The 11,627-nt window shown below is 47.0% G+C and overlaps 1 protein-coding gene across 11 annotated transcripts in view; it reads right to left on the bottom strand.

The window, feature by feature from the left end:
• Positions 1-2,263: 2,263 nt before the first annotated feature.
• Positions 2,264-11,627, bottom strand: part of PRPSAP1 (phosphoribosyl pyrophosphate synthetase associated protein 1) — a 28,374-nt gene continuing 19,010 nt past the window's right edge. For all 11 annotated transcript variants that reach the window (XM_009637823.2, XM_035893340.1, XM_035893341.1 and 8 more), the window contains 4 exons: positions 11,217-11,362; positions 4,892-4,962; positions 4,068-4,214; positions 2,264-3,369 (listed from right to left, as the gene is read on the bottom strand). In XM_009637823.2, the coding sequence (XP_009636118.1) occupies positions 3,211-3,369; positions 4,068-4,214; positions 4,892-4,962; positions 11,217-11,362 (523 nt within the window). In that variant the 3' untranslated portion in view covers positions 2,264-3,210. The remainder of the gene's footprint in view (positions 3,370-4,067; positions 4,215-4,891; positions 4,963-11,216; positions 11,363-11,627) is intronic.

The raw sequence follows: 11,627 nt of genomic DNA, 5'->3' as shown, positions 1-11,627 counted from the left end.
ACCGGGGCCTCAGCCCGCGGGCGCGGCCGGCGCCGGGGCTCCCCGCTGCCTTCATCCCCTTTAATCCCCAAAACGCTTTGAAGCAGCTCAGCGCAGCCCGGGCCCTGGGCGAGGACCACGCCATGTGCAGAGAGACGACGGCCCCCGGTCGCACGTGCCGGCGTGAAACTGCCCGGGAGGCAACGAGTCCCGGCAAAGAAACACCTCAGTTTAGGTGGTTTGGGGTGGGTTTTTTTTTTTGAGGTATCAAAAGCATGACAAGTTTTACCCTCTCCCCTAGAGAGAGGGGGAGGCTGCCGGCGGCAGCATCGCCAGGCGGGTTTCCAGCATCTCGCTCCAAAGCAGAGCGCCGCACAAGCAGGGAAAACCAACCGCAGACAAACACCTACTTCCAGACAACACTAGGAAGCATTCAAACATTGGGGGGGAAAAAAAAAAAAATCTTTGAACCCAAGCGATCCAAAATACTTACAAAAATAATCTTCTTTTCCTTTTAAAGCTCCCAGGCCGACCATCAGGCAACGAGAGCACCGCCACCTCCCTCCTTCGGGGAGGGACTCCATGACAATTTCCAAGAAAGCATGAGGGTGGGCAAGCAGGAAACAGAACAGACACCTTGCTCCTCTAAAAGACACGAGAGCCCCCTCTTTTCAGGCATTAAAATGAAAGCGTATACATCTGCTCCCTGGGGGTATATTTTTCTTTTCCAAGCTGGGAGGATTGAATTCATAGAGGGAGATTAAGAGATGGGAACAAGATGAACTGAGGCAAGAAACTAACCCTCTTACGAGGGCTCCTAAGCCTTCGCTCCAGTAACTGGCAGAGCTGCAGGCTCAGGAGCTCTCGAGCTACACCCAGGGACCGGCCAAGCTTTCTAGACAGCACACAGGACTGGCAGGAGAAGCTGTAAGACCCCTAAAATAGTACAGCAACAGCAAGGGGAGGATCTTGGGGCAGAAGGGAGAAGGTTCGATGCTGCTGTGATGGCGACCTAGGTCCAGGCTGGGTCAGGTCAGGCAGCCCCAACCCATCATCTCCCCCTGGCCTTTGGGGGCTCGGTGAATACAGGTACCAGTTTTCTCAGAGTAGTTAGGGACTTTTGAGACCTGACATCTCCTGACTTTGGCTTAGCCAACTGCTTTTGGCTTCCAGTCAGGGTAAGGTTTGAAGCAAAGCCTGAGGATGACTTGGGCTGTGGTCCTGAGGATGACCCAGGGGACACGGACAGAACCCTCTCTGCTCGCTGGTGCCGTGGTTCCACAGTTTCTACCCAAATACAGCCCAGTAAAAGCAAGCCTGAATGGGGCAACAGCACTCAACAAGCCCTGACCTTCTGGCAGGTCTGGCAAGCAGTTTCAAGGGAGAGAAGAGCAATACTGCTCACATTTCTAACACTGGTTTCCAGTTTGAAGAGCGTGGTCCAGTACTGGCTCAAACAAGGGGGCACACCGACATCTGCAAGGACTCCACACACATCAGTCAACACATTCAGGAATCCTTACAGCACAGGACCAATGCTGTGGTCACAAAGACCTGGGATTGTTCTGGGGGGTTTGTTCATAGTATTTTAAAAAATGCTGGAAACCATCCAGCCCTGCACATCCCTTGTGGGATTTGGCTAGGAGGTTTAAGCTGTGCTGGATACTGGAGACAACCCAACACTCCAGGCTTTCGTGTACCCTCACCACCTAGGAGACAGGACACTGCTCTGCAAAACAAACACCCCTGTACCGAGGCACGCTTGTTTGCCTGGTGTTCAAAGCTCATCCTGCTCAGAGAGTCACTGCCTGCCTCTCGGCACCATACATGTTTTAGATGCTGGAGCGGAGGAGAAGGATGTAGGCAGAAGTTGAAGGACAAGCAAAACTAAACAAGGGCCTGCTAGAGACAGCCCATCGTCAGCAGTGCTCTTTTGAAGGAACTGCCTCCAAGGATTTGTTCCTCACATCAGCAGGCTAGAAAGTGGTGTGGGTTTTACTGGAGCACATTTGTCAGCCTCATCAAGGGGGAAGATCACAGTTTGGGAATTTATTCTTGTATCATCCTGGAGACAAAGCCCTTCACAAGCACCTTGTGCGGCTTTCTCAAGCGTCCCCTCCAGCCAAGGGTCAGCGTCACTCAAGAAGGGAACAAGCAGTGAGAGTCCTGCTTCCCCGTGGAAGAAGGCTGCAAGCTGCCAAGCGAGCCTGTTCACAGCAACAGCCCCGCAGTACAGACACAGCAGCCGTTCAGAGGGTACAGGGTCCATGGGAAGCACCAAGAATGAAAAATCCTATGCTTTTTATTGCAGGTTCAGTGTTAGTGTTTTGGAGAACACAGCTGCATTAGAGGCAGATACTGTTCCAACTCCCCGTCCCCACCAAACTGCCACGACTCATCAGCCCCAGGCAGCTCCAGAAATTGCGTCCAGTTTTGCAGTGCAGACAAGCGTTCAAGGGAGGACCTAGACCCTCATGCGACTTGCCACTGAAGAACAATAATGAACCAAGGCTTGTGAAATGAAAAGGCCAGCACGTTAACTAGCACCCCTTGCCCTGCTGGGAGACAACACGTGAGCTTGTTCCCAGCGCCCCGACACAAGGATGCAAGCAGCCCTGCGAATGGGTTGCCCTAAGCTGTCCTTTCTGGATGTTCCGCTAACTTAGTTTTGATGAAAGTCCTCGCTATGCTGTGCAAGAGATGCGAGGCCACTCAGTTGGCAAGGAGCTGCTCTGCTGCTCAGCTCTGCCAGCAGCAAGCAGTCCTGCCCAGCTGCCTGAGCAAAGCACTCCCTTCTGCGCTCTCAGGCGAGTCACAGTCAGAAACAGAAACCTAAAGGCTGTTTCCTCTTGCTGCCCACACGCAGCAATGAGCAGTCTCTATTCCCTTCTCATAAGATGATAGCTACTTCTTTTTTGCTTTTCTTTCCCTCCCTACAGGGCAAGAGTAACACCCTAAAAAAAAAAAAAAAAAAGGAACTTAAAAATTCAACACCACCTCATTTCTCCCTCAATTAAGACATAATCCTCCCCATTGCCAATGGCCTCTTCCATTCACCTGTAAAGTGCTGGTCAGGTTGATTTTTTTCTATTAGATCTCATGGCTCAAGACCCTGAAAACCTTCACGCTCCTACGAGAATAAACAGTTGTGTTATGCCTATAATTTATGGTATTGCCTTTTCATGCATATTTCCTTCTCTTGTGGAAGCCAGGACAGGGGCAGCACCAGGTCTAGTCATCGACAGTGATGTTGCGAAACAGATAGGCCATGGACTCGCCATTGTGGATTCGTCGGATGGCTTCAGAGAGAATCAAACTGATATCCACAGTCTTTATCTTGGGGCACTGCAGCTTCTGTACCTCATGAGGAACTGTGTTGGTTACTACCACCTATGGAGTGCCAGAAAGAAAAGACCATTAAAGACCATTAGTTGTGCTGCCAATACTCTCGCTCTCACTGAACAGCTACCCTAGACTAACTCCACAAGCAGTGCATACCTGCTGTTTCACAATTCAGGGGGAGAAATCCTTGTAAGTTAGGAAAAAAAGATTAAAATAAATGGTCTCCCCCACGTGACAGTCAACCTGTTGAAGGGGCCAGCATAACCAGCACCCTACAATAGCCACCTCCACACAGGCTGATGGGTCCATTTAGATCACAGGATCTGACATGTTTGTTACTAAGGGTGAGATTTGAAATCTTATCCTCTTAATGTACTCAACAGCCCGTCATCAGCTGGGGGAGAGGGACAGGTAGAAGGTCTGTACAGTGAGGAAGCAGTCACATGCACCCAGCTGCAGTAAGGGAAGTGTCCAGGCAGGGCTGACTAATATCTGTGCACTGGGGAGAAAACATACACAGAGAAGCAGATCTGATCTGAACAAGTATTAATCACACACACTGCTTTTTTTTTTTTTTTTTTTTTTTTCAATGAAAAACCAGCTAACTGAAAGCATCTGATGAAACCAGTCATTTCAGAGAGGAGCTCTGTGGCAGGGGAAGAACATCAGTTTGTGGGTTTTGTTGCCTTAAATCAACCCGGCCACCAGAGCCAGCCCTTCCTCCACAGTCCAGAAAGCAGACGCACCTCATCGATGGAGGATTCCTCTATGAGACGGGGGGCATCTGCTGACAGGAGCCCATGAGTAGCCATCACAAAAATCTTGTAGGCTCCGCGCTCTTTCAGGATCTCTGCAGCAGCTACAAAGCTTTCCACATCGTCGATTATATCATCCTGAGAAGAAACAGAAATAACATCAAAACCAGAAGTTTACCAGGCCTGCAAAGCAGGAGTGGATCTGCAAGGTACTGCAGCTTTGGCCATGCACACAGCTGAAAAAAAATAATCCCTGGCTACTTCAGCTGCTGTTAAGATGCAAGGACAGCCACGTGCTGTGAATGCCATTTCTCTAATTTACAGACCCTTTTGCTAGCGTGCAAAACGAATATTGTGTCTTGGAAACAAATTAGTCCCTGTACGTGCACACACACAAACAGAGCTTATCTTCATCAAGGTATTTTTTTCATGATGATAGTAGCTGCCTGTTGATTACTTACACTGCAGCACGGCAGAGCAAGTATGAGAAGCTCAGCAAGTTTTTTTGTTTGGTTGGGTTTTTTTCAAATGCTTCAGGAAATTTCTCTGCATGTCCTGGATTTGTTGAGTATTTGTAGACATCTGACATTTGTAGATTCAATGGAGCAAGGAGATTTCAGGGCTTAAATTGCTAATATACAAAGGGTTTTCAACAGAAAGCTGAAATAACCAAAGCCACCAGCAAACTGCACAAAACAGTGGTAACAATCATGTTCCCACCCCTACACCAGCAGTCCCTCCTACTCTCTGGGATAAAGCAGCTCAAGAAAAGATGCTGGGAGGAAGCACCCCCCCACCCCCCATCACACTCATACCACAATGATGGCAATTCTTCCTCCAACATCTCCAACCACAGTTATTGGTGGTTTCTCCTTGGCCATCATCACTAAAGAAGAAGGAAAAAAAAGGCCAGGTCAGTTAGCCTTGAGTCAAACCGCAACAGCTCCACCACACAAGAGGCCCAACCCATAACTGCATCTTGTATTGGTGCACAGATACAGACACGTGCTTTACACGATCCTGCCACCCAAGTGGGTAACCATTGGTTTAACCATCGTTTTCCTCCTCAAATGATTAACACTGCTGCATAAAGACGAAACTCAGTTTCTGCAGGGACCTTGTACTGACCTCAGAAACAGTAAGAAGTCCAAATATCTAACAGACTCCTGTGCAAGGAGAGCTACAAAGCAGCACCTATTTCGTGGGAAATACCAGTGACTTTCTTTGTGCTCCAGAACAGGACTTGAAAAAAGGGGTATCTCATGATTGGGAACAACAAACAGGCTTCTCCAAGCAACACCTCTCAAAGGGCTTATGCTTTACAAGGTGCAGTTTTTCACCTGTCGGACTCACTAATTCATCTGAAGGATTTGAGACTCACACTGCAGCTTACTTGCTTTCTCTCATATCGCCAAGCACACAAGGCTCTTTCAGAGGGCGTAAGGATGTTAACAATACTTGCTCAGGCAAAGAAAGCTTAAGGAAGTCTGCAGAAGCAAGTTTGCTGATTTCCCCCCCCCCAATGTGGATTAATGGAAAGAGCAGGACAAAATCCAGATCCAACTCAGTTCTACAAGCTCAGTGCAACCAGCCATCAGAAGCAAAAGGATACATTGAGGAGCTGTGCTATCTGACACATGGTGAAGAGATGTATTGGGAAATAAAGGTTCCACTCCCTCCTGACTCTACTTTTGCACTGACATGGTTCATGCAAAAACTACACGTGTAACAGGCTTTATCCTTTATCCTGAAAAACTTCCAGCAGCAGTATAAAAAAATAACAGAGACATGAAGCAGGATGCACTGAGTGTCCAGATGCAACACAGTCTTTAGACGCATCCCTAACAGCAATCAGCCTCCAATACTGGCCAGGGACCTGCTGTCCGTAAGCCAAACCTCTCAATTCCCAAAGGGTGCTGGTTTATACAGTGAAGGCAGTGAAAAAGCCTCCCAGCACAGAAAGGACAGGGTGGTGGGCATGCACATATCATTAGGTGATAACCTGGGCTGATCTAACCACTGAAGCAAAGAGGAACATCCAACGTTTTGTAACACCTACCTGGCCCACCTGCACCCCCCAGATTTTATGGTCTCTATGAGGACTGCCACAAAGTGTCCTACTGAGGCACTTTGTACCCCTCCTCTTCATAAGCTCAGGTCTTGCCAGGATTCTGGCCACACAGGCTTCTCAAGTGCCAAGGAATTTTTGACACCCTAGATAGCAAGATTTTTCTCCTTTAAGATAACCTACTTGAATATAATACTTGAGCAGCATGACAACACAAGCCATTGCCCATCAAAAAGTCTGTCTGAATATTGATTTCTGCCCTCCTGGGTCAAAAAAGTCCTACATGAAACTCCCCATCCTGCACAGCAAGCTGATCCAGTGCTGTTCCCACAACTCCTCAGTGCCTGGGAATGCTTAGAGTGCAAGCACAGCTGGGTGAGTGAGTCAGACTGAAGGATGCGATGAAAGCAATTACAAGGACCACAGCTCTGAAGATTCACGTGTAGAGCTGTTCTTCATATACCCAACCTACTCCACAGACTGGTTTTCCATAAGCCTACCAAAACTGTATAAAAGGTGTCCAATAGTTCTGTTTTGACCAAAGTTACATTAATCATTGCTAGGTTTTGCAGTTAAAGTCACCGCTACCTTGGACTTAAGAGATAATTGCTCTTTGGAGCACATATTCCCCAGCCCCCCATGCATTGTTATTTCTGAGTCTCCTATCAAATGCAAAGTCACGTCTAAATCCTGAAGGGAAAATATTCTTCTGAGAAGGAAGAGTACTTGTAATGAACTAGGATTAAGCGTCACAAGAGATAAGCAGACCATAAATTTCAATTACAGGCACCACCTACCTGCTAAGATTAGTTATTTATTATCTAGTTTGGACAGTAACAAAACTACTCCTGGTGGGAACTGTGAAATACCAAAAGGATTACATATGGCTGCCATCCCATCCTTAGCGTGCATCCATGGATGAGTACCATTTCTGTTTACTACAGCCAGGCTAGGGCAAACTCTTTTCTAAACAAATGGTGAACAGGCCTAGGGAGCTGAAATTCAGCACTATTTTACTCACAAACACACAAAACTTCAGCAAATCAGTATCCTTCTATTCCATAAAGGAAGCAGACACATTCCTTGCTATGCTTAAAGGCTAACACAGCAGCTAGCAACACTAGCAGGGCTTCACATCTCTTTGTCTGTTTTTAAATGCTGTATTTCAATTTTGCTTTATTTTTGAAGTATGGTAGGCAACATGTCGACCTACCCGGTTCCTAAAGAGATGTTCTCCCTTTTTCTTGTTCAATTTTCTCTGCAAAGAAAAGAAAAAAAATTGCAAGCCAAAGATCTATCCACAACCACATAAAATCTCAAGAGAATGGCTCCAATGTGATGAGAGCTTATGCAAGGGTTACTGCAGCCCAATTTCTTTTTCTTCAAAATCTTCAGACCTATGTGCAAGTCAGAACTGCTATGAGAAGGTGGCTTGAAAAATGATTCAAATAATAAAGAACATCTTCCTCCCAGACACAAACCCTCTGTTTGTACGTAGACAAAAGAGGGCAACAGAAATAGGCCACAGCTGTACCTTCTGCCTGGCATAAAGCCTTAGATTACGTATGAGTTTAGGTTAAAAGAGTCACTGTTTTTTTTTTTCTGGAGAGTCAGAAAAGATGCTCGTGGTATCTGTAGCTCCTGAGGGGAGAAAATAAAGAAAAGAGAAAAAAAAAACCAACCACCATTTTTACAAAACAAGAATATCAAAGAACACTGAGGGGTGGTGGGGAAATAAATTCATCAGCCAAACACTCTAATCTGCACTTTCGTTTTGATGTGAAGTACCAGGCGTTTGAAGTACCGAAGTACCAGGCATTAAAGGTGAGATTATCACTGGCACGAAGAAACAGCATTCCCAGGTGCATAAACCTGTTGCTTTAATTAAGCAGTCAAAAATGGATTAAGAAATGCTGAAACAAATTCTGTTTGGAGCTGACAGTGTGCATTAAAGTGATAATCACCAAGAAAAAGAATGCTGCATTTACAACAGAGTCTATGAGCAAAAGGCTGCTCAAGACTGAACTGTTTTGTGAAGAGAGAGACCTGGAAGTACAGATAACATCCTTGGGCCCAGCCTAAACACGAGAAAGAGATGGGGTTGGGAAGTAAGAACAGACCTACAGCCACTCCAGTTTTCCATCCAAACTCTCTTCCTTCGTGGCAGTTTGCTTGGCTCTGGATTTGAAGCAGACCATTAGCTACCTGTATAAAGTACTGAATTTCAAAGTCACTCAAATGATTTAACAGATGGTGCTCCGCTCCTTTCTCCAAGATGAGGAAACATGCAAAGAGTCCACACACATTTGTTAAAGCACAGCCCCAAGCCAGCTGCAAGCTTTGAGACACAAAGAGAGCACAATCAAAGAGAATAACCTTGGAGTGACATCCTGTCTCAAAGGCTCAGATTTCTGGGTTTTGAGTGACATGAGCTGTTGCTGCCACTTTAGTGCAGCACTTTAAGTACAATTGGAGGCACCTTCGGCATTTTTCTGTTACGGCTCCATATGACACCAAATCAGAGTATCTCATCAGGCTACACTCTCAGGACAATAAATAAGCCATTACACTGCACAACACTCATTAATTAAAGGCACGTGATCTCTACTAGAATAGGGAGAAACTGTGCATGCCAGGACGCAGAGTCCAGCCAATTCACTAGGAAGCCCGTGAAGAATGGCGTAAAGCGTAAGTCATCGCTGTAGGGCTCTGGGGCTGCTCTCAGACACGGGTTTTGCCTCTCTTCTGGCTGTAAAACAACTGCCAGGGACCCTGAACTGCAGAGTCTAGAGCGGGAGGATAGGATGCTGCACACCGATCTGGTTGTAGCCCAGGGCAGGATGCTCCGTGGTTACTCTCAGCCACCCTCCAGGAGTAACCCCACCTTCTAACTGCCCAGACCCAGCTTTGCGGTAGCTGAGCCAGGCAGACCTGAAGACTGGTTCTGTTTCGACAACCTGAGGTTTTTCTGGCCAGTTTTGGTGTAAGGACGCAAACAGCTCTGGGTGAGTTGCACATGTCCTACCTTTCACAAGCAACAATACGGGGACATAGCTGAAACCTGCTTCCCTCTGCCATCAGAACCTTACACCACCAGGATTGCTGGTGATGGTACACACCTCAGGAAGAGCTGGTCAAGGGCTTTGTTTGATGTGCCACTTGAGGTGGGAAAACACTTTTCAAATGACTGAATCGGACAAGAAAGGAGGCGTAGCAGGGAGGGTAAGTACAGACGGCTCACAGCATTGCCATCCCTAACCCCAGCTACATTTTCACCTTTGTCTGGCAGAGTGCAGCTCCACAGCAGAGGCTGCGACACAACCAGGATGCACTAGAAGCTTACAGACTGCTTTTAGACAGGTATTACCTCAGTATTCTGCACTTCCAGTAATAGAGCCCAGCTCACTCAAAATGAGGTGTCTATCAGATTAGAAAACTGGAGAGAAAAGCAACTTTCTGCTGACAGTTTTGGACAAGTTTACCCCATAATCCACCCTGCATCTCACAGACAGACAGCTACCAAGCCACAGCTTGATTGTTTTACATTTGTGCCTTAGGCACACAGGAATGTAAGGTCATTAGTCAAGTGCTGAGTTTCTGCAGGAGATAAAATAGGAAAGTGGTCATAGACAGCAAATTAGTTTGTGTTTGGATAGCTGAGGCCTGAAAACAATTTTCCCCTGGAATCATAACTAAACTGGACAAAGGCATGTTTCTGTATGAGCTACCATTTACAGGGCTCTGCAGCAGCACCAGCTGCCACAGTTGAGCTTCCTTAAAGTGACATGGTTGGAAATGAAAATACAGTCACATCAATGCCCTGGTAGCAGACAAATGTCAGCTAGTGATATTTTGGAGGACAGCATCCTGTAGGAGGGGAAAGAAAAGGCCAAGAGTAGCCACGCAAATTCCTGTTTTGTTAGAAGGGCATGAAAAAAAAAAAACCCCTTGTCAGAAAGGGGACAATCAAGATAAGTCCCAAACGTCATTGCCAAGCCCCACCTGTCCCCCAAGGCCCAAGAGGAGTTTCACCAGCAACATAAGCATTGTTTAACTGATTGTATTATAGTGAGTGATGGCTGGGGTAACAAAATGCCTGTAGTTTTACTTGCCTCCCCTTCCACGACCTGCCCACAAACCGGTTAGATGTTTTCCCTAAACTTCAAAAGACAAGAGGAGACGCTTATCAGTAGCCCTAGCCACTACTGGTATAATTAAGTTTGGCTGCATGATGGATAGCTCCTTACTACATACAGCAGCACGCATCCTTTCCCACGGTCACTTCTCAGCCACACTCACTGCGCTCAATTTCTGTCCTACCACCATCTACCTAGAAAGCTAAAATCCTCTCAAGAGGGAGTTGGATTCTGACTGCACTGCTGTTACATGACTGCTGCTGTTGCAGGAATACAAGCAATCCTAAGAGGATGGCCTTTCCTACAACACACGTTTCCTCCTTTTTCCTTTGCTCTGTGCTCCCAAATCAGCAACTTATCAATCAATGGCAAGAGCACAGGACGAAGCTCAGCAATGCTCTCGGAGAAACTCTTCACCATAGCCACACAAACTTCCAGACCTTGCCAAAACAGACACTGGAACATGATCACCTGGCTGCCAAGATGAAGAAAATTTCCAGCAGTAACAATGGCTGCAGCAGGACGGGAAGACAAAAGCCAGCCTTCCCTTCACATTGGGGACAGCAGCCTGTCTCAGTGGCTGTTCCCATGTTAGTCACACTTTTGCATTTCTTTTCTGATTCATTAGCTCAATGAGTTTTGTTGCTGAGCACTGTAAAATCATCACCTTTATCAGAGGTTTGTCAATCTGACACTGTTGAGTGGGCACAGCCAAGGAGAACAATACTGATGCTCTGCATGGCTGGAAAGAGTTAAATAAAAACCTTCCCCTCTACCTTCTCCTATAACTCGATGGTATCAACCTTTCCAGGAGAAAAATCCCACTGGTCCAACTGCCGCTAGGTTGGTTATACCTACACAGCTAAACCAACAGCAATTTCCCACCAAACTTTTCTTTTTTTTTGCCCAAAGGTAAGCAGAGAAGCTTAATCTTACGCGGCAGCTCCAGACCAGGATGCACAGTTGCATTTTTGACCATTGGAGGGGAGTGACGTCCATCATCCATGTCCTGCTCTGTACACTGAGCCTCTCCATGGATCACTGCTAGTCCCAGCCGTAGTCTCTCAGCGTAAGACTGAGCCCTGCAGGACAACCACAGCATGTCAGGAACATGTTGGGCTGATGCAACTTCACAGCCCAGTGCAGCAGGCCTCTCCCAGTCCCAACAGGGCAAGCTGCACCTCTGTGGCTGTCCCCCAGCAAGAAACTGTGCTGGAAGCGACTTTCTATTTCTCAATATCCCAAAGCCCCTTGGCTCCACCACAGGGGTCTCCTGGTATTCCTCCACATGCTAAGTGTATTCTGAGATGGTCAGGCACTGTTCAAACTCATGCAGTAACTCTAATC

This window comes from Egretta garzetta, unplaced genomic scaffold (genome assembly GCF_000687185.1).
Source record: "Egretta garzetta isolate BGI_Z169 unplaced genomic scaffold, ASM68718v1 scaffold34, whole genome shotgun sequence".
In the NCBI taxonomy this organism is placed as follows: Eukaryota; Metazoa; Chordata; class Aves; order Pelecaniformes; family Ardeidae; genus Egretta; species Egretta garzetta.
The sequence above is the reverse complement of the archived record's forward strand: the minus strand, read 5'-3'. Positions and strand labels throughout refer to the sequence as shown.